Source organism: Marmota monax, unplaced genomic scaffold (assembly GCF_021218885.2).
Source record: "Marmota monax isolate L192 unplaced genomic scaffold, Marmota_monax_Labrador192_F-V1.1 WCK01_AAM20220418_F8-fsc00243, whole genome shotgun sequence".
In the NCBI taxonomy this organism is placed as follows: domain Eukaryota; kingdom Metazoa; phylum Chordata; class Mammalia; order Rodentia; family Sciuridae; genus Marmota; species Marmota monax.
In genome coordinates, this window is record NW_026694604.1 from 2081610 (window position 1) to 2096203 (window position 14594).

Here is a 14594-nt window from a genome sequence, read left to right on the forward strand (position 1 = left end):
GGCATTCAACCACTGAACCACATCCCCAGCCCTATTTTGAATTTTATTTAGAGACAGGGTCTCAGTTGCTTAGCACCTCACTGTTGCTGAGGCTGGCTTTGAACTCACAATCCTTCTGCCTCAGCCTCTCGAGCCACTGGGATTATAGGCATGCACCACCACACCCAGCTATCTGTGTATGATCTTGTTTAATCTTTATATAATCTTTTGATTTTGTAAACAAGCAACATGAAATTCAGGGAGATACAAGGGCTTCTCAAATTTTTAGAATTATCTCAGGTTACACAATGATGGAAGCTATGAAACACTGAACCAGAATTGGATTTCAGTTGATTTTCTGATACTAAAAGATGTAGAAGGGACAGGTTAATCAGGATGCTGACCTGGGCCAGGCCTGAGTACATTCGGCCCATGGATTTATAATCCAGGCCCTCCGAGCAGTTGACCACAATGACATAATAGCCAAGGGCCTTTCCCAGGTCCTTGACAGTCTCTGTCTTCCCAGTTCCTGCTGGGCCTTTGGGGGAGCCCCCTCGATGAAGGTGCAATGCCGTGGTCAGGGTCATGTAACACCTGGGAATTGAGGACAGGACTTGGTAAGACTCCTAAAAGTCTCTCTCAACTCCTCACCCCAACCCCAACCACCTCCTTCCTCCCTGAGAGCAGACCTGTCTGTCAGAGGGGTGATGACCAGCCGGCCAGAGTTACCCAGGTACTCATAACCATACTGAAACTGTGTGTTGGTCTGGCGGATCATACAATCATCAAGATCCTGGGGAAAGAGGTCAGAACCAGATGAAAATTGTCTGGTAGGAAGAGGGAGAGCTGTGGATCCCAGAGGGAAGGGGGTTGCAAATAGATTAGGATTTCCACTTTAGAGCTAGAAGGAGGGAATGGTTTATTATTGTTATTATTACTACTACTACTAGGGATTGAACCCAAAGGTGTTTAAGAACTGAGCCACATTCCCAGCCCTTTTTATGTTTTTTTGTTTTGTTTTTGTTTTTGTTTTTAATTTGAGACAGGGTCATACTAAGTTGCTCAAGGCCTTGCTAAGTGGCTGAAGCTGGCTTTGAATTCTTGCCTCAGCCTCCCAATTTGCTGGGATTACAGGTGTGCGCCACCATGCCCAGTGTAGGAGGAAATGGTTTATTATCAACATGGAAAATGGGCTTCAGATTGCATGTCCACCCTGATCCATGGCAGCAGCTAAGTCCCAATCAAGCAATGCCTGTTGTGAGCACTGCCTAGAACAATTTTTTACCCCTCCTGAATTAAGAGGTGAAACACTATTAAGAACTGGAGTAGGGTATTATGAGAGGGCTAAGGGTTGGGTTAGATTGTTATTGCATTTAGGAAACATGATTTTAATTCTGGGAATAAGATCAGTTTTAGGGTAAGAGAGTAGGATACCTTCTCCCAGTAGAATCGAAGTTGGCTGAGCCAGTCAAAGGCATTGACATCCATGAGGCCACTTTTATAAAGCTTCTCTAATACATCCCGGGCATGAACTTCTATCGTCACCAGAGCCACAATTTTAAGCCGCATGATCTTGGTCAAGTTCCCCCTGATGGCTTCTGAATATTTATTTAGTATTGACACCTGTAGAATGAGGCAGCAGGGCAGAACAGACACAGCAAGGCTCCCAAGCCAAATTGCACCTTATCCCAATTTAACACTTCAACCCCAAAGCTGATCCCATCCACACCTAACAGCCACATGGGAAAATCAAATTCTGCTCCACACCAAACTCTCCTCACTGGAATTCTGTCACAAAGTACCCTCATTCTAGCCCTTTTGCACCAGCTGCTTCTCCTCCTCCTCCTCCTCCCCTTCCTCCTCCTCCTCCTTCTTTTTTTTTCTAATTTTCTCTCTAGCTAATCACCTCCCTCCCAGCAATTCCTACTCCAGGCCTATCCCATACTTGAAGAGCTTCCTACCTGTTTCTTCTTCATGACCTTGAGGATTTTCTTATCTCCCCGATCCTTAGCTGTCAACAGGCACTTGGTGACATCTGCTGTCCACTGGATCTGACTGGCGGTGATCACCATCTGAGCAGGTGCAGAAGCCAATTCTAAGGCCCTGCTCTTGGTCACCCACACAGCACAGCTCCTGAGTTCCAGCCTTTTTGGGGAGTAGAAGCTTCCTGAACCAGGTTCTCATTGTGCCTATTCTGCTCTAAAGGATGGGGCATGTATGTGCCTCAGGTCAGGAGCTATAGGTCCAGCATGTAGGATACACACCCACAGCCCACAAAGTGGGGCAAGAAACCTTTCTTTGTTTTGCGCATCTCTAGAATCTGTTTATCCACTTGCTTGTGACCTCCATCTTCTTGTTCCCCATTTTTGTTGAAAACAGCTTACCTGTCCAGCCCATTCCTTCACCCATTTGTCCCTTTTATTGAGGAACTTCCTGAGGGCCATGCGGCAGCTCCGGAGAAGATCCCGCAGGGTCACCCTCATGGTCCGTTCCACATCACCAAGCCAAGACTGGAGAGAGGTGGAAGAACAGGATGGTGTGGCTTCAGGGTCAGAGGCAAGACTCCCCAAAGGGAAGGTACTTGGGAAAAAGCACTCCAGGGCTTAGGAACTAGGAGGAAAGCAAGACCTGGACAACATCTGGCTTGGGTCACCAAGAGAAATGGAGGCCAGGGGTGCAGAGTATCTGATTTTCAAGAGGAAATTTAAGTTCAAGGCAGAGGTTATGGTTGACAGAAATGGTGGGTGGGAGGGGAACAGGTCACTGAAAAAGCAACTAGCATTCATCTCTTCATGGAGATGTTCTCACCTTGTAGAACCAAGCAGACTTTCTAACAGGAAAAAGAATCAACTTGGTTCTTAGACCCTCATCACCACTCACCTCCACAGGACCATCTAAGAGTACTGAGTGGAGGAAATCAACATATTCGCCATCACCTGAGAACATTCCCACAGCTTCCCATTTGCCGCCGGACCCCCCAATCTGTAGAAAAGAGAAGTTCTTAATAGACTGGCCTGCCCAAGTTTGATATCTGCCTAGAAGTATTTGGGCCTTTTGAGGGTAATTTCTTCTTCTCACTCCTCCTGTCAATATTACCAATTCTAAAAAGTTCGGCACTGTGACAATCTAGAATCATTAACATCACTCCTGTTGGGAGGGCATGGTCCCCTCCAAAACCTTGGACACCTTGACATCACCATCCCTTCCCTGCCCTCCATCCCATCATGGCCACCTCTACTGACCTTCTGGATTTTCAGCAATTTGATATTGTCAAAGCATTTTTTGAGATGTGGTTGCACCGCCTCTGGGTTGCGAGACTGGCCCAGAATCTCCAGTAGGTCATCATTGGATAAGAAGTAGAAGCGGGGAAAAATATGGCGCTTGGTCTCTAAATACATATCCAGAGACTTCTGAATGTCCTCCAAGATTGTATTCATTTCTATCAATTTGTCCAGGAGCCCTGGGAAGAAGAGCAGTGAATGACATTTGGTGGTCTTTTTACCATTGTCCTGAGTAGATCTGGAGTGCCCATCTCTATTTACTTTGCCAGATATGGAATTTTGGGTTATAGATTGCCATAAGGGTTTTTGAAAGCAGAGAAATATCCCCAATCCCTCTGTCATGTTTAGCCCATGCTCATCATTAACTCATTAAGTATTCATTACGCGCTATTATACATTCGTTATACATCATATGTGATTTCACAATTTCACTGTCCCATCAGTCTTGGAACAACTATCCTAACTACCTAAGAACTTGGGGCTCCACAAGTCAACCCAGCAGCTTCTGAAAATTAGAGATTATTCTCCATTTACATAATCCAACAAGTTAAATCAACCAATTTAAAAACCTATCACTTGCACACAATGAAAGAGGTCTGTAACCAACGGGGTTGCCGGTGTCCCTCATGACATAGTAAAAAGGGTACTATACTGGGAGACAGAAGACTGCCACTCTAATGGCAGTTTTTACATCTACTAGCTTGTTATTAACCTTGTTAAGTTTTGACCTATTTGTCTGTAAAATAGCAATAAGATCCATCTCAAAGGACAATTCAAGATATTAATAAAATGTATTATTTGTAGGTTCCTGGTTGTCTTCACTTTTCTCCCAGCCTATTTTGCTATCCCTTAGTTCTTGGTTTTCCCCTGTCTTCCCAGTTTCTAGTCTTTTCAAGATGCTGTGATTTCAAACAGTGTCTCCAGGCTTTTGGAGCCTTGAGAGACCACCTGAATAACCCTGAAGACCATGGGGCCACTCAGTAGTCTCAGACCAGATGGATTTGTTCTGTGCATTCAACAGGAGGATTGTTGTTCTTAGAGCTTTGCTTATAAATTGTTCCAAAATATAATCTTTTTAATTATCTCAAATATTGTCAGTTGTTGTCACTCACTTTGCATTTGTTGACTTACATTTTATTAGGATAATTAAAGTTATTTTTTTGGATGTGTACACTCAAGTTGCTCAGGAAAATGAAGAATCATTAGACTAGTCCTAGGCAAAATAAAGAAATCCTCCACACCCCCTCTGGAAATGTTCTTCTCAGGGTATCTGTCATTCTAGGTGCTCATTGCCAACCCTGACTCCTTGATTCTTTACCTAATTCACCCCAGTCATCTAGGCCTCAACATGTATACCCCTGATCCTTCTTCCCCAGTCCCTACCCCAACCCCATGTCTGTCAAAGCATCTACAATAAAGACTAGTTAATTTGATAAGCTCATTAAAGCCAATGTAATAATAACAATAGTTTAAAATAACCAAGGGTTTTCTAGGTGCCATTTAAGGCTAGAAGTGCTTCACTTGTGTTATCTCATTTCCCTACAACACCTTACTAAAGTGTACTCACTGAATGAATCAGCTAGAGAAGAAGAATGGTTCTCCTTCAGGGCCACTGAGATATGATGCTGTTAATCACACACTACCTTTGTGCCAAAAACTACACTGGGACTGTTACATACTCCTTTATAATCCTTACAAAAACCTGGTGAGACTGCTATCCTAACCTCCTAGAACAGATGAGGAAACTGTAGTATAGAGGACACAAGCTGCCCAAGACTACATTTCAGATTTGAATGCATAGCTGTCTGATTCCAAACCCCATACCCCGTGCTCTTAACCTCTGTGTTGGATTCCATTCCCATACTTATTGCATTTGATTTGCTAAATTATTCTTATTCAATGCTTAGAAGAGGCAATGGTGACAGGAAATGTTATAATGGTCAGGTATAAAATCAGTCTTTCAATAAATAAAACGTGGCCATATACATAGACCCAACTGAAGCTATGTCTAAGCAAGAGGCCATGGAGCTCTGACCTGGGTGATGGGTGCTCCGAAGAGCATTATTGTCCTTGTTCATTCGGTCCATGATGGATTTCCAGTTGTTGTTGACCTGGTCAAATAAGGCTGATTCATTGGGCAGCTGCTTGCGGATGTCCTCTCCTAGGAAGATATTCTGAGGGGCCATGGAATTGGGGTGAGAAACTGTATCTCAGATACTTTCCTCTGCTCCCTGCTCCCAGACCAGGGATGATAAATGAATAGAAGACACAGAGCTTTAGGAACCAATGGGCGATATGTTCAAGTTCTAGAAGGGAAGTTGGGATTGGAAAGTCAGGTGGCTAGGTCCAAGAAGGAAAATGAAATAAAACTCTGGGAAGAATTAAGGCCTGCCAGGAAGGGAATCTAAGGTGAGGGTTAAGAACCAAGGATTGGACTGCTGGATCCTAGATAAGGTATGAACTTGAGAGACAGAAAAATGAAGCTGACAACAAGACAGATGTCTAGGTCCTAAGCACACAAAGGTGTAGAAGTAGGAAGTAGGAAGAGCTCAGGCACCGTGTCCTGACCTCCAGGTACATCCACTGACGCTGCACTGTGAGCACCATCTCAATAACCTCCAAAATGAGGGAGAGGCAACGTTCCCAGTGGTCCACATCCTTCTCAAAGGACTTCACAAAACGTGATGCCTTCATGGTCGACAGAGCTACCTGGTTATCTTCCAGTGCCTGGAATACTTCTTCTGTACCTCTGGGCCACAAGGGGTCAAAGTCACAGTCCATGCCCATCTGCCAAAACTGGGTCCCCACTCCACAGCCCAGATCACATGGCCCTCCCCTCTCCTGTAGCCCTGGGTCCCTCTCTACCTGAGGCGGTGATGGCCCTTATCCTTGTAGGGAATTATATCTAGCTGTGTCGTGTCCCAGGTCTTAGCAATGTTTTGTAAGGCCTGTGCAGAGAAGTTGAGGGACAGAAAGAACAATCACTATATAGTCCCCAAGGGGAAGACTAGCTGAAAGGGGCCCTCAGATTAGAAACAGTTGAAAGCCTGTGGGAGCGAGGATGGGAGAGGATTGAGTCATACCACTTCTATGGCCAGCTCTTTGGTTGCTGAGGCAGAGATTTCCGCAATTTTCTCCACATGCTGATCCATCCCAAGTGCCACAATCTGCTCCAAGGTGAAACTTTCAGATTCCTGATCAAACTCCCGTTGGATCTCATCCCTGATCTGGTCCCAGTGCCTGCAGCCCAAAACAGGAAGTCTGACTGAGAGGCCAGACACGAGGCCTCCTGAAAGGGTCAACATCATCCCTGGGGCTCAAGTGATAGAACACTTACCTAGTATGCTTGTGGCCCTGAGTTCCATCCCCAGAACACATGCAAGCGCACACAAACACACACAGACGCGCGCGCACACACACACACGAATAAAAGAAAATCACTCCCTGTGCTTCTACCCACTGGGACATTATGATTCTGGGTATTTATTAATTCATGATTCAACAGATTTTACTAGATAGGCTCTAAGGTGCAATCTTAGACACCCTGAGGAATACAAAGATTGATGCCACCCTCCAGGAGTTGATTCTCTGGAGAGGGAGTTAAGACGGAAAGCTCAATAAATCATTGCAGGTTTACACGGATCATGTGCTGAGACAAGTGCTTTATGTAAAACAGCACATTTAATACTTACAGCTACTCCATAAATTAGAAAGTATTACTATTCCACTTTGAAAGCAGAGAAACTGAGGCTTAGAGAGTTAAATAACTTAAGAAAATAAAGGGGTTAGGTTATAATGCTTTGGGCAGTCTCATCACATAGGTGAAACGTTGCCAAAAACATTACACTGGAGGCAATGCAAAAGAATTAAAATTATTTCTCCAAAATGGGTGAAATCAACATAAGTGTCCATCAAACAGATAAAGAAAATGTGGCAGAATATTATTCCACCTTTAACAAAAAGGAAATTCTGCCATTTGTGGCACCATGGATGAACCGGGAGGACTTTATGTGAAGTGAAATGAGGCAGCACAGGAAGGAAAATATTAGATGATCTCATTTATATGTTCAATCTAAAGAAGTCAGATCACAGAAGCAGAGTAGAATGGTGGTTCCCAGGGGCTGGGGGTGGGAGGAGGGAAGGGTGATGTTGGTCCTGTACAAAATTTCAGTTAGATAGGAGCAACAGTTTGAGAGATCTATTATACAACATGGTGAAAATAATTGATAACAATGTATTGTATGCTTGAAAAATCACTGAATAGATTTTAAACGTTCTCACCACGTACACAAAAAATAAGTACTGAGGTAATCCATATGTTAATTAGCTCAAGTTAACTATTTCACAATATATACATATTTTAAAAAAGGCAAGTTGTACGTTATAAATATAATGTAATTTTTGTCAATTAAAAAGTAAATTTGGGGGCTGGGGATGTGGCTCAAGCGGTAGCGCGCTCGTCTGGCGTGCGTGCGGCCCGGGTTCGATCCTCAGCACCACATATAAAGATGTTGTGTCCGCCGAAAACTAAAAAAAATAAATATTAAAATTCTCTCTCTCTCTCTCTCTCTCTCTCTTAAAAAAAAAAAAAGTAAATTTGGGGGCTGGGTTGTGACTCAGTGGTAGAGTGCTTGCCTAGCATGTGAGCCACTAGGTTCGATTCTTAGCAGTGTATATAAATAAATGAATAAAATAAAGGTCCATCAAAAACTAAAAATGTAAATAAATAAATAAATTGGGGGGGGTTGGAGGTGTAGCTCAGGGGCAGAGTGTTTGCTGAGCGTGTGTGAGGCCCTGTATTCATCCCCAGCACCTTGAAAAAGATAAATATATAAAAAATGAAAAAGAAAAACATTTAAATTTATTTTTTTATTTGTAGTTGGACACAATACCTTTATTTTACTTATTTATTTTTATGTGGTTCTGAGGATGGAACCCAGGGCCTCGCCTGTCCTGGGCAAGTGCTCTATCACTGAGCCCCAGCCCCAGCCCTGAAAAATAAAAGCATTTAAAACAAACAAAACAGATGCACCCAAGAGGACAGAGGGAATGTTCAAGCTGTGGATGCTGTGGCGGGGAGGACTGAAAGGAGCAGGAGGTAGCCCAGGCCAGGCGAGCAGAGTAGTTGCCCTGGAAGCCGAGGGGCAGCCTCACCTGTCTCTGAGGGCAGGGTTCCGCAGGTCTGAGATGAGAGGCATGGTCCTCTTGAACTGCTCTATTTTGGAGCGAGTGGTTTCAATAATTTCCCAGTTTTTGTCCTGAGCAGAAGTGGGAAGAATTAGAAGACCCAAAAGGCCTTTTGCAGACCAGTCCCCCTTCCTCAGATGGCCCATCTGCGTGTCCCTGTCCTGTCTCCACACACCTTATACTCTTTGGCTAGTCTTGTGAGGCGACGGAACAGACCGTGGGCCATAGACTCCATGGCCTCCGTTTGCAGGGTCAGGAACCGGCCGGTCTTCCACTGACTCCAGTTCTCCTCCCAGTCCCGGGTGATCTCCCACACTTGCTGCAGCGCATCGAGCTCCTGCATGGCAGGCAGCAAGTCATCAGGTGAAGTGGCCCCAGTCTTGTTCCTCCCTGACAGTTGCTCATTTGCTCCTCTCATTTCTCCAGAGCTTGTCCCTCCAGGGTATAGCACTGCCTCCCCAGTTCACTTCGCTTGCCTTAAGGGCTCTTCAAATGATAAGCACATAAAAAGATCCTCAACATCATTAGTCACTAGGGAAATGCAAATTAAAAACCTCAGTGAGAGATACCACTTCACACCCACTAGGATGGCTAGAACCAAAAAAAAAAAAAAAAATTAAAAGAAAAATAAGCGTTGGCAAGGACACAGAGAAAAAATAGGAATCCTAGTACAGTGCTAGTGGGGATATAAAATGGTGCAGCTGCTATGGAAAATAGCTTTGGCAGTGCCTCAAACACTTCAACAGAGTCACCACATGATCCAGCAATTCTATTGCTGGGCTTACACCCATGAGAATTAGAAACAGGTGTTCAAGCAAATATAAGTATACCCATGTTCGTAGCAACATTATTCACTACAGCTGAAAGGCTGAAATAACCCAAACACCCACAACTGGAGAATGGATGAACAAAATGGGGTGAATAAAAAAAAATGGAATATTACTAAGCCATAAAAAGGAATGGAGTACTGATGCATGCTACAACATGGATGAAAATTGAAAGATACTATGTCAAGTGAAAGAAGTCCAGAGGCAAAAGGCCACATGTGGTTCTGTTTGTGTGAAATGTCTAGAATGGGCAGATCTATATACATGGAAAATAAATCAGTAATTGACAGGGATGGAGGAGAGAGGGGATGGGAGTGACTGCTAAGGCATTCGTAATCTCCTTTTGGGGTAATAAAATGTCTTGGATCTAGACAGAAGCAATGGCTGTGAATGCCACATGATTGCTCATTTTAAAATGGCTAATCATGTTATGAGAATGCCAGTACATTCTTAAAAAACTACATGTGAGCTCATCTCCCCAGTCCAGCTATGTTTTCAAGACCCTGGGGTACCGTTCTCCTGACCCTTGTTCCTCATCCCTGGTTCCCTCAGGGGCCTATCTCAGCAGGACACCTTCTCCAGGTTCTGAAGGTCCTTGGAGGCCGGTTGCTCGATCTTGAAGATGCCCAGGTTGGAGCGGAGAGTGTTTTCTTCTTCACGCATGGCCATCAACATGGCCCGCAGCTGTGCGATCTGTTCCAGGGCCACCACGTAGCCCACGCTGCTGGTGAAGGGGCCTGGGGAGTTTCAGGGGCAGCTCAGTTTCCTGCTCAATTCCCTGGTAGCCTGAAAGGATGGCTATGGTTCTCCTATCTCTTTGTAGGCAAGTCTCACTTCTTACATGAGAGAGGGAAAGGATGGAGAGTAAGAGGGAATACAGGCAGCACTGAGAAAATGATAAGTGTGGCTGGAGAATCAGAAATAGATGGAATATGGGCAGGTAAGGTAAGAACACTGGAGATATGAGCCTGGCTGCAGCCTTCACCCCAAAACCAGTGACAATAGCTGCGCTCATCCTCTTCCCTGCTGAGGACTCTTTCCTCCTCCCATTCTGTTCTCTCCTTCCCAGGACAGAAGCTAAAGAAGGGAAGAGGGCTGGGGCTGGGGCTCAGGGGTAGAGTGCTTGCCTAGCACTTGTGAGGCACTGGGTTCGATTTTTAGCACCATCACATAAACAAATAGTTATTATGAAAAGAAGAAGAAGAAGGCGGAGAGGTGGCGCAAGAGTACCTTTGAAGCTGAAATCTTCCAGAAGGTTGTGTGCTTTCTTCTTGAAATCATCAGCAGAGTGAATAAGGCCTGTCTTGAATTTTTCCTTGTGTTTCTTGAGCATTTGTTCACTTTCCATCAAAGTTTGTTGGAAAGCGACCCACTCCCCATTCAGACTGTCCAGCATCTCCAGCACCTGGGTACATCAGAGAGAGGAGGAAGAGCCATGAACAGGACGACTGTCCTTCTCACAAATGCTTTGTTGTTGCTAGAATGAAACCCAGGGCCTTGTGCTGCTAGGCAAGCGCTGCTCTACCATTGAGATCCACCCCAGTCCTTCGCTAATGTTTTTAAGGTCTCTTTTTTGATTCTCTAGATTAGAGTTCATAGACAAGCTTTTTGGGGAGGATGGGGTCTCACTGTGTTGCCCACGCTGGCCTTGAACTCCTGGGCTCAAAGGATCCTCCCAACTCAGTCTGAGTAGCTAGGATTACAGGCTCATTTCCCTACATGCAGCTCATGGATGAGTTTCACAGGGGCAATGAGGACCCAAGAAATCAAGCAGGGAGTTGCTGGGCCTCAAAGAAACCTATACACTGAACAGAAATACCATTTGAATTAGCTTTGTTCAGGGGTTGAATCTTGAGCCTCTTCCTCCTCTTTTTCCTCTGCTCTGCCCCCTGACAGCACCACAGTCCCCCACAAACTGCTGCCACAGGTATGGGTCTAACTTGGGTGCACCAAAGAACTGCTGGAACTTACATCATCTGGAACCGGCACCTCGTACTTTTCCAGAATGGTAAATTGCTCGTGGATGGGAGGGATCTGGCTCTCCACGTTGGGCAAATCGTGTTGCAGTGTATCCATGAGCTGCAGACTGACCCCTAGTTCCTCTAGTGTCTGGGGAGGGCGGCTGATTCTAAAGGCCAGCAAAGGAAGCACCGTAGGCAGAAAGCGTAGGACCTCCCCCGCCCCCACCTTCACACCTGTGGGAGCCCGCCCTACTTCTCTGCATTCTCCTTCAGGTAAGTATGCAGCTCCAGCAGGCGCCCCGCTGCCATCTCCTTGAGCAGAGTTGTGAACTTATTCTGCCACTCATTGCAATGCTGCACCAGCGAGAACTTGAGGTGTGAACAGTCCAGGAGCACGAACTGGATGTTGAGGACCGTTTCCTCCTTCTGCACATTGTTGGCCACTTCTGTGTAGCTGTAAGAGCCCCAGATTTGCACTAGCATGTTTTCTTTCTTCCCAGATGTGCCCCTTGTCCCAATACTGGTTCAAGTTCTTATTTCCTTCCATCTCTAGAGGGTTCTCTTACTTCCAGGTGTCTCCTGGGCCACCCATCCCCAGAAGACAACTGTGACTGTGTCAATTTCCCAATCACCCACTACAAGGGACTGGAGATGCAGCTGAGTGGTAGAGCCCTTGCCTAACATGCACAAGGACTGGGTTTGATCCTCAGCACTGCAAAAAATAAAACAAAGCCCAACCACTGGAGACGAAATAGTGGTCAAACTCCTTCCTCTGACATCCAAGGTCTTAGAGTGGCATGGGTCTGGATTGAGCTCATGTTTTGCTGCTTTCTAGTTTATGACCTCAGGCAGGGTCTCACTATGTTGCACAGGCTGGCTTTGAACTCCTGGGCTCAAGTGATCCTCCTGCCTCAGCCTCCTAAATAACTGGGACTACAGGGTCCTGCCATTGTGCCTAGCCCAAGTATTTGTTGTTGTTGTTGTTTTGTTGTTTTTTAACTGTCCTGAATCTTCGTTTCCTCTTCTGTAACATGGCAGTGATAATGGAACATATCTCATGAGGTTGTTTAGAGGACTGGCTTCTGGATATAAGTCCCTTCACATACTTCCCATGCTTTAGATTTCTCACTATGTGAGGAACATGCTTTTGGAGCTCAACTTTACCTCTGCTTGTGCTATTTCCTCTACAAACAATGCCCTCCCCTCTGTGCATGCTGAAATCCTACCTACCCTATAAAGAGCAGCCTCAAAGTTACTCCATAAAGCCTTTCCTGATGCCCCCAGTTGAAATTTTTTTCTTTCTGCTGTAATATGGAATTTTAAATGTCCTTCCAAAGGTCCATGTATTACAAACTTAGACCTCAGCTTGCAATATTGAGAGTGGTGGATACCTTAAGAGGTGGGCACAGCAGGAAGCTTACTGGTCCCTGGGTACACACCCTTGTGGATTTACTGCTTTGCATCCTGCCATCAGAGACCATAGACCCCAAAGCAATGGAGTCAACTGGTCATGCACTAAAACCTCCAAAACTGTCGTTGAAACAAACCTTTTCTCTTTATAAGTCTATTGCCTCAGGTATTTGTTACAGTAACAGAAAGCTGATATCACAACTTCCATTGACCTGTCCTGGCACCTTGTACACCTTAGTCATAGTGTGCATCACACTGAAGCTTGCATAACCACAACTAGTCCATTTGCACAGTTCCTTAGAGTTCACAAGGTGTTCTCACATATATTTGATGATCTTACAATGTTCTAAGGTAGGTAGCATAATATCTAATATCTATAGACATACAGTGCCTGCATCTGCCCTCTTCAGACCCTTTCCCTAGTTTCTGGGTTCTTTCCTCCTTCTCCAGTTAATCCAGAGGTAAAGAATCCTCTTATGTTCCACCTTATTCACTCACCGAGCAATGTCAGCATCAAAAGAAGAGACAGGGGGGTTAAGGCGCTGGTAACGACGAATAAAGGAGTCCTTGTTGATTTCCCAGATTTCCCGATACATATCCCAGGTCTTGAGGTAGTTCTGCAGCAGACTAGCATTGTTAGTCATGCCACTGCTAATCTGGGCTTGGATCTTCTTTATGTCCTCATCTCGCTCTTGAAAGGATCCAGAAAGATACTTCTCGTTGATATCCACCCCAGCCCAAGTTCCAGCCTAGCCCCTGGGTACTGCCCTCAACCTTCCTCTATAACACCAGTTCCTGAAAGAAGTACTGCTCAAACATGACAATTATAAAACAATGGAGGAGGAAGAAAGTGAAAGTATGATTGTTAGTGTCTCCTCCACAAGATCAGAGATCTCTCCTGTGGGGCCTCTTCAAGCAAGCTACAGTCTCAAACTTGTCTCTGCTCATTTCCCACCCAATTCCCAAATATCACGAGCATCAGTCACCTAATCTCTCCACCATCCCACCCCTGCTCCCTTCCCTAATCTGGTCCCCTGACTGGATATTTCATGGAGATGACTGGCCCAATATGTCTGCAAACATCCCTGGTCTCTCCTTCTAGCTCCACCGAGGCCTAAGCCTCTGATAGTTCCACCCCTGACACTCCCCCTAGTGCTCTCTCACCCACGATTATATGGATGGGATCCCGGTGAAATTTGCGCTTGGAGAGGATTTCGGGAAGGTGGCGGAAGACAGAGATGGTAGAAAAGAGGTGACTGCCAATGTCATTGACCACACCTGCCAAAGTCTGCAGAGTGGGTGAGAATTCCACCTGTGAGGAGCACAACAGAGAGGACCTTAGCACAGCCCATGGAGGAGACAAGCCTCAAGATTAGTGAGGCATGCATAAAGAAAATGTGAAACACATATATATGTATGTGTATATATATATATATATGTGTATACACACACACACAGAGAGTTTTATTCATTCATACAGAAGAATGAAATTATGCCATTTGCAGGAAAATGAATGGAACATGAGAACATTATGTTAAGTAAAATAAATCAAACTCAGAAAGTCAAGGTTCATGTTTTCTCTTATATGTAGACGCTAGAGAGGAAAAAGGAAAAGAAAGTTGAGTGGGGGGAATTTCATGAAAATTGAAAGGAGATCAATAGAGTAGAGGAAAGTGACCGGGGGAGGTAAGGAGGAGAAAGGGGAAATACTGGGGAGTAATACTGGGAAATTATATTGTTACATTGTTTGCATGTACAAATATGTAACAACAAATCTCCCCATATAATTATAATGCACCAATAAAAAAATATGGAATTTTAAAAAAGACTGGTAAGGCTGAACGCTTCAGAACCAGATCCAGTGGCCACAGCTGAAAATCAAGGTCAAGGACCAAGTTTAGGAATCGAGGAAAATTGGTAAATAAGGTGTGATAGCTTTGGGATGTTGA

At 44.9% G+C, this 14594-nt stretch overlaps 1 protein-coding gene across 3 annotated transcripts in view; it reads right to left on the reverse strand.

Moving 5' to 3' along the window:
- Nucleotides 1–14594, reverse strand: part of Dnah2 (dynein axonemal heavy chain 2) — a 107175-nt gene that overhangs the window by 52905 nt on the left and 39676 nt on the right. For all 3 annotated transcript variants that reach the window (XM_046422121.2, XM_058572053.1, XM_046422120.2), the window contains exons 19-37: nucleotides 13810–13957; nucleotides 13144–13336; nucleotides 11489–11689; nucleotides 11246–11402; nucleotides 10505–10679; nucleotides 9848–10011; nucleotides 8623–8784; nucleotides 8415–8518; nucleotides 6344–6500; nucleotides 6126–6208; nucleotides 5829–6009; nucleotides 5296–5434; nucleotides 3222–3439; nucleotides 2860–2961; nucleotides 2364–2489; nucleotides 1941–2051; nucleotides 1414–1602; nucleotides 669–772; nucleotides 384–573 (exon numbers count right to left, since the gene is read on the reverse strand). In XM_046422121.2, the coding sequence (XP_046278077.1) occupies nucleotides 384–573; nucleotides 669–772; nucleotides 1414–1602; nucleotides 1941–2051; nucleotides 2364–2489; nucleotides 2860–2961; nucleotides 3222–3439; nucleotides 5296–5434; nucleotides 5829–6009; nucleotides 6126–6208; nucleotides 6344–6500; nucleotides 8415–8518; nucleotides 8623–8784; nucleotides 9848–10011; nucleotides 10505–10679; nucleotides 11246–11402; nucleotides 11489–11689; nucleotides 13144–13336; nucleotides 13810–13957 (2904 nt within the window). The remainder of the gene's footprint in view (nucleotides 1–383; nucleotides 574–668; nucleotides 773–1413; nucleotides 1603–1940; nucleotides 2052–2363; nucleotides 2490–2859; nucleotides 2962–3221; nucleotides 3440–5295; nucleotides 5435–5828; nucleotides 6010–6125; nucleotides 6209–6343; nucleotides 6501–8414; nucleotides 8519–8622; nucleotides 8785–9847; nucleotides 10012–10504; nucleotides 10680–11245; nucleotides 11403–11488; nucleotides 11690–13143; nucleotides 13337–13809; nucleotides 13958–14594) is intronic.